Raw genomic sequence first — 7,645 nt, 5'->3', positions numbered from 1 at the left:
CTGTCTAACTCCAATTGATCGCATAGTAAAAGTTGCATTTGAGAGATCACGCTTCTTAACGTGCATCCCAATTGTTTTACCATTTACCCAAGGAGTAAGTCATCGAATTGTGTTCCCAGCAAAAAAAAAAAAAGTCATCGAATTGTGTCGACATCAACTTGTTTACTTAAACATGTCTAAACGTGTCATACATGTGTTTGAAAAATAAAGTGCACTTGACACATTTATTGGTCATGCGCGGATGAGTTGATTCGTTTATGATACATACACAATAAATCTTGTACTGAGTACTCTTTAACTAGGTTGTTGTGTTGGAAATTGATCGAACCTACGTGAGAAGAATCATGCTAAATTTCTTATATGACGAGGATAACAACCCAAAAATTTGCCCTCCTCCGTGGCAATGTCCATAAATTAAAATTTGATTGAATTTTCCCGACGGAGAGAAAATCTAGGTTAACACTCGTGAAAAATGAGGGTGTTCTCAAAGGCAAATTCAAACGCGAAATGTATCAATGCCCTCTAGGTTCAACCTTTAGGCCCCGTTCAGTCCATTATGAATTGAATCTAGACGTGGTTTTACATAATGCGGTACTACAAAAACTGAGATGAATAATTATTTTCCCCTTTATTTTTTTTTAATATTGGCTAAGCTATAGATTATGCGGCGGGAGGCAAACAAAGCGAGAAAAGGGTGGGGTCTCCCTGCGATCACTCAAACACAACAGCGACGGGGGTTCGAACTGAATGCCGAGCAGATACCCAGGTGATCGCCCCTTGAGCAAAGGGTGGGGTCGCTGTCGCATTCCTTGTGAAGTCAACTCTGAAACTCGCTGTCTGATTTGCCTCTGCGAACTCCAGAGCACTCGGGTTCACGCTGATCGAGTCGAGACCCGTGATGGGGTGGTCGATGACCATCCTGTAAGACGACTTAGCAGGTCCGACGTTCCTCACCATCCTCGTCACACTCACCTTCGTCGTCGAATTATTAAATCTCACGCTGATCGATGGATAGTTGAGCTGGTAATCGGGTATGCTCTTTATGCTCGAGCATTTGACTCGTTTTTTAACTATGAGCTCGATTTGGGAGTCGGTGTAGTTGAGCCCACAAAGGTAAGGAACGTAATCTTGCGGTCCGATGTCGTAAATGAGACCTGGGTCGACGGCCTTCGATGGGTTGATATGTCCTGCGCCGGTGGCAAATATGTCCGCCGGATGGAGCGCCTGGTCCACGATGGGTCGGCCCACCATGCTGGAGGTGGTGGCAGTGGTCATGATGGCGGACTTGATGGCCGCTGGCGACCAGTCAGGGTGCGCGCTCTTGAGCAGGGCCGCCACACCACTGAGGTGGGGGCAGGACATGGAGGTCCCGGAGATCACGTTGAATGCGTGCTTACTGTCCGTAGAATTGTCTAAACTAGATGGCCAACCGGCGAGAATGTTCACACCTGGGCCGATGATGTCCGGTTTGAGGATCCCTGGGCTTTGGATGTTGGGGCCGCGGGAAGAGAAGTATGCTACAGCCGGGGCGACCGATCTTCCGATTTGAGTGCCTTTGAATAGGATTGTGGCCGTCGGCGCTGACGCCGTGCTCAGGTATCTCTTGATCTCTCTCCCCGCGACATATCTCACATTGACGGCGGGTAGGACATGCTCATTGGCTGATGTGGTGTATCCCTCAATGGGACTGTTCACGAGGATCATGGCCGCACCACCTGCATTCTTGACCGCTCGACCTTTCACGACTCGCCCACTATCACCGCCAACGTCGCACACAACCACTTTTCCTTTGATGTCCGTGCGGTTTTTTAGTGATCTGGGATAGCAGAGCGCCGAGGATTCATCTCCGTTTGCGCCAGGATAAACAAGGGGAAGTTGCGCCGGATCGAAGTCGTGCGGTTGGTACAAGGTCTCCCCATCGAACTCCTGCCCGTTCCCCAGCCGCGCCGTGGCCTTTATGCTGCGGTCGGTGGTGCTCGCTCCCACAGTGAGAATCCACGGTGCTTCATTCGACAATGTCCTGGTGTCTGGTCCATTATTCCCCGCGGAGCAGCTGACGAAGATGCCCTTTTGGGTGGCGGCAAATGCACCCGTCGCAATCATATCCCCAAAGAACGGCTGGGAATCCGCTCCTAAAGAGAGGGAAAGCACATCGACACCATCCTCGATGGCCGCGTCGAACCCAGCTAATATGGCGCTCCCTAGGCACCAAACTAAGTAGCAAACCTGGTAGATTGCCAAATGCGCAAGAGGCGCCATGCCTACGGCCGTGCCTTTGGCATTACCGAATGCGCTGGCATCCCTCACAAAAGCACCGGCAGCTGTGCTGGCAGTGTGTGTGCCATGGCCGTCATCATCAAATGGCCAATCGTACCCCTCGACAACCAAAGACCTCGCACCGATGAGCTTGTTGTTGCAGGATGTGCCGTTGAAGACGCACCTGCCCTTCCATTTGGTCGGAGGTGGAGGCATCCCCTCATCGCTGAAGGAAGAGTGATCGGGGAAAATCCCTGTGTCTAATACTCCGATGATCACGCCCTTACCGAAGTTCGAGTCCTTCCACAGCCCGACTCCTTGGCGCAATCCCAAGAAGTCAGGGGTGTGAGTCGTGTGTAGAGGGAGCACCTTCTCCTGACGCACGTACAAAACACCGTCCTTCTCTCGAATGGCTTGAGCTTCCTCGGCGGTCAATTTGGCTGCGAACCCGGATATCACATGTTGGTACGAGTGAACCATTCTTTCCTCTTGGTTAGAGCTAATTGCTGTGGCAGGTAAAAACGACCGATACAAAGCATCCAGATCCTCTGAAGCAGCGTAATGTTTGTCTGTCGGCTTTCGTACGTGGACGATATAAGTCGACAATGAGCTACCTGCACCAGCTGTTGCAGTGGCAGTATTAGCAGGGGAAATGCTTAGAGTGCAAACGAGACCAAGAATAAAAATCGTCAAGGTGGTCGGAGACAATCTCCATTTCTGGTCTTCCATATCTCGAATTTGCAGAAGAAGCAGAAGAGAAATGCCTTCTGCTTCTGAGTAGTGTGTTCGATAGTTGAGCTGGGAGCGCATATATGTATAGGAGAAGGGAAAGGATCATCGTAATTTTCTTCCTTTGGAGGAAAGGATCATCAGTCACTTTTATTTCCTAACGTGCATTTGCATTTCCATGTAAAGAATTTAATAAGACCTGTTATGACCCTCAAGGACAGGGCACTACTGTCCATGCAAATTTTCTAAAATAGACTAGTCGATTAAAGGAAAAATATATACATATGCAGATTTAACATGCTATTTACAGAGACGCACTCTAATTAAATTACTTAACTCAAACGAGCTTCTAAAGGAAAGGGTCCTTATTGATATTTATTTCCTAACTTGCAGATGCATTTCCACATAAGATTTGAATTAGGCCTGCTGTAACCCTCAAGGGCAGGGCACCGTCTATGCAAATTTTCTAAAATGGACTAATTCATTAAAGGAAATATAAATATGCAGTCTTACCTCTTTTGCTATTCTACAAGCTTGTCGAGAATTACACTTTGTTAGGTACTATTTGATCCCGACCATCACTCCTTAGCTTCGTCAGAGCGGATTGTTACAATGTTTCTTCGCGAAGATTGTTAGGAACCAGAAGAGTGGAGAATTGCAGGCTGTTCATGAATGGTGTCTTTTTGGCAAAAATTTACTTATGCACAGAGATCAGCATTCTAATGTGCTATAAAGAAATATCAATTAAAAGTTGTGGTGGTTTGATTCAATCTCAAATGGTGAATTGTGTTTTGTGCTCTTTCTGCTCTTTCAATAGTATGAGATTCGACTCGGGAACAAAGATTGATCGCATTAGGGTTACCAAAGAATGCTATTTCACTAGTGATTCGCATTTTTGGTACGAGAGTTCCAATTTTAGTACACTAATGAATAATGATTTGGCGCATTGAAGTAATGTTCCCCGCAATCAGAGGTGTACTATCCTGCTTCCGTTAGGAAACTTTTTCACTCAAAGATAGCTCATCTTGAATCATCGACTTGATTATGTAAGTTATTGCACTTCAATCGCTCAACGATCCTGACTTAACATCACGGTCCTTGTGGTTCGACTTGATAGGCGACTGTACGCTAAGAAAGAAATGAGAACTTGATAATCGGGTTTGATAAAAACGATGAAATGAATCCACTAGTGACAACACATATCGTTCTGAATATGAATTGCAGGAATGATTGGAAATAGAATGCAAGGAAATAGAGGGCATTGACAGAAGTAAATCTTATGCTTCAAGAGTTTGTGCGGGTCTACTCCTCTTAAGTTCACCATTTTAAACCTGTTTTCGTCCATAATCACGGGTCAACCCGTCATGCGTATGTGGAATGACCCAAATGCAATAGTATAAGATTAAATATAAAATGCGATGCGAAACACATTAGGTTAAACAACTAAAATATCTTCAAACATTTATATGAATAACACACTGCATAAATTCATAGTAACGCTAAGTAACATGTAAAGGTGAAATGTAAGAATTAAATGCGCAGAAAAGAGATGTTTCGGTTCTTACAAAAAAAAAAAAAAGATGATTGATATCACGAAAAACCCCAAACTGGTACATCTGTGATAAATTTACCCGAAATTAATTTTTTGATCACTAAAAACCTGAAACTGGTACTTCTGTGATAATTTTACCTTCTGTTAGTTTTCGTTAAATTTTACGATCAAATTTCTGAGTCGGATGACATACGGCAGATAATAGATGTACCAGTTTGGGGTTTTACCCTTCATTTGTCACAAATGTATCAGTTTGTATTTTTTCGTGGTATTAATTCAATTTAATGGAGAGTAAATTTTGTCACAAATATACTAGTTTGGGTTTTTTGTGGTCAAAAAATTAGTTTGGGGTAAATTTGTCACAGGTATACCGGTTTGGAGTTTTTGATAGTCAAAAAATTAGTTTGGGGTAAATTTATTATAAGTGTACCGATTTGGGGTTTTTCGTGATATTAACCCCAAAAAAGAGGTATTTGGTGAGGAAATTAAATCTCAATTTTCTTTTTTGCCTTCTGTTTTTGTTAGATATGCAAGAAAGAACTTTGGATAAATTTTATATGTCAACAGATTTTACCAAATTTTCATTAACTTTTAGTTTCTTGCAAATGCTTCCTTTTACATTTTATGTCTTAATTAATTTTCGCACATGTCTATAGATTGAAATTTTAGTTATCGTTTCGAGCTTTCTTTTCGCAATTTCGCTTGTGAATACTCGTGTAGTGTGTCATTTAGTGTTTCCACTCAAATATATGTAAACATCTTTCAATTTCGTCTAATTTTTTTCGGTTCTAGTTTAGGCTCCGTTTATTTTGCGAGAATATTTTTCGTTCATAATAGATATAACAATTCACGTTTAAATATTTTTGTGGACGATGAGAATATTTTTTGTTCATTCATATCCATAAGCAATATAAACAATCATTGGCTCTGTTTATTTGGCTGAAAACAAATGATTCAGAAAACATTTTTTTCAAAAGATGATCGTTTGTATCGCTTGAAATAATTAACCATTGAAAAATTTGTTCATTATCGACAACAGTTTATGTCTAAACAACTTTGTGCACAGTAGAAATATTTCTTGTTCGGTCATTGTTGAAAGTGATTCAAGCGGTCATTTTTTGAAAAATATTTTTTAAATCATTCGTTTTTCGCGAAATAAATAGATCCTTAATGTCTTGCATATCGTTTCAATGATGCTTAACTTACCGCAGTTTACGCTTTTCGCACTTTGATTCCCAGTCCTTTTAGTTTCCTCTTCAAAAACACATTTTCAACCCTTTTCGATCTTGCTCTCGGGAGTTGGCACGTCTTTCACGCAAAAAATAACGTAAAATTTTGCACTAGTGTAGAACTAATTTGAGGCTTCGACACTGTGCGTAGAATCCGAACTAGAGTGTGAACTTGAATTCCGTATTCCCAATAGTCTATAGTCAAATTTGCGCTTTAACTTAGGGATTTCCTTTCCATCACATACTAAGTGATGTGGTAAACTACAGATGAACTTTAAACAAGCGAATCATATTTAACATCCAACAAAAGTTTATCATGTCACTTAATATACAAATTTAGTAAATTACTGTTATTTTATCTGGCATTGTTGATTTTATTTTAGAAGGCTTGCCAATCGCTCCATGAGCTTATAAGTATGAGAAGCAACTTCACGAAAGTGCTCCATAGTTGATAGAAGCTTCGGATGCAAAAACAGTTCTTAAAAATCACTTTGAAAGGGCAATCAACTCATGAAGGATCAATCCCAACTTCCTTTTCAATCTAAACTCGGAATTGCTCTTTACGGTATGGCCTTCCTCAAAATGTAACTCCAAATTGCTCTTGCATATCCAAACTCTCAGGCAATATTCTCTCGGAAAGTTTCCAATTAAACGATTGAACGAGGGAAGCCACCATGAGATGAACCATCCGGACTACGAGTGGCAATCCCGGGCAGATCCTTCGGCTTGCGCTGAACGAGATATATTTGAAATCTCTCCCTTTGTAATCCACGTTTGAAACCAAGAACTGCTCAGGCCCAAATGACATCGGGTCTTGCCAAAAGTTCGGGTCTCGCCCTATGGGCCATGCATTCACTAGGACTTGCATGCCCTCTAGGATGACGTACCCGCACACTTCCACATTGTTTCTGGATCTGTAAGGGAGGAAGAGAGGCGCCGCCGGATGGAGGCACAGCGTCTCCTTGACAATTGCTTGGAGATATGGGAGGTGGTGAGTGTCCAATTCTTGAACTGGCCTCTCGGGGACGATGACAGTGACAAGTTTGTTTCTTGATTTTTGTAGGAGGCTGGGATTGTGGAGGAGTTCCGCCAATGCCTATTCCGTAGTTAGCGCAGATGTGTCGCTTCCAGCTATGAATATATACCGTGTTAAGTACATTCAAAAGTAAAATGTGTTGGATACATTGAGTTACATGTATAATGTACCGAAGCACTTGTATGTCCATCAAAATTATGAACTAGAGTGATTCATAATTAGTGATATAATAGAATATCAATCTTAAACTTTTAGCCTAACGTTATCCAATGTATAATGGAAAAGGAGGCAAGCACATCTATGAGAAAGTACGAACTCATTTTCACAATGTATAATAACTCATTGTTAATGCGAGGACAACAAAGTGGTATCGTGACTTAAATGGCGCACAACATTCGTTGAAACTTTGTTTAATAAAATTGAGAAATCACTGGAGTTAGGTGTAATTATTGTCACTAAAATAAGATTTATCTATGACGCGGTTTACCTAATCTAAGGAAAAGCATACATCTAATGATCTTCTTTTATACTTCAACTGGACATGTTGGGCAAATCTCGCCGAACGACTAACTGCTTGCTGCAATATAATCACTCTTTAATACGAGCATTGAGGATAATAATCTTATAATTAGCAGATGAAAGAGACAACGTCAATCTGGAAGATTGCTACGCTGCAATTTCTTCAATAGTTGTCGCTTTATTGACCTTTTATTATTCAATCTGTTCTAAAATTTTTGGGTTTGCTTCATCAGAAGAAACTAAAGTCGTGAATCACGACCCAACAAGACCAAAAACTAAAAGATTTCATATACAAAATAAGATGTTTAGCAACTGAAAATAGAT

General features: G+C 41.6%; 1 protein-coding gene across 1 annotated transcript; it reads right to left on the bottom strand.

Annotated features, from left to right (window-relative positions):
- Positions 1 to 711: 711 nt before the first annotated feature.
- LOC115665801 (subtilisin-like protease 1) lies at positions 712 to 3,066 on the bottom strand. Its single transcript, XM_030587630.2, has one exon. It carries the CDS (start codon positions 3,064 to 3,066, stop codon positions 712 to 714), a length of 2,355 nt encoding a protein of 784 aa, XP_030443490.2.
- Positions 3,067 to 7,645: the final 4,579 nt, after the last annotated feature.

This window comes from Syzygium oleosum, unplaced genomic scaffold, assembly GCF_021117445.2.
Source record: "Syzygium oleosum isolate NSW1041296 unplaced genomic scaffold, Sole_v2.1 Sole_v2.14, whole genome shotgun sequence".
Classification (NCBI taxonomy): domain Eukaryota; kingdom Viridiplantae; phylum Streptophyta; class Magnoliopsida; order Myrtales; family Myrtaceae; genus Syzygium; species Syzygium oleosum.
This window is presented reverse-complemented; position numbering and strand designations above follow the sequence as displayed.

Coding starts and splice junctions, on each gene's coding strand:
- LOC115665801 (XM_030587630.2), bottom strand. CDS start 3,066: ATGCGCTCCCAGCTCAACTATCGAACACACTACTCAGAAGCAGAAGGC.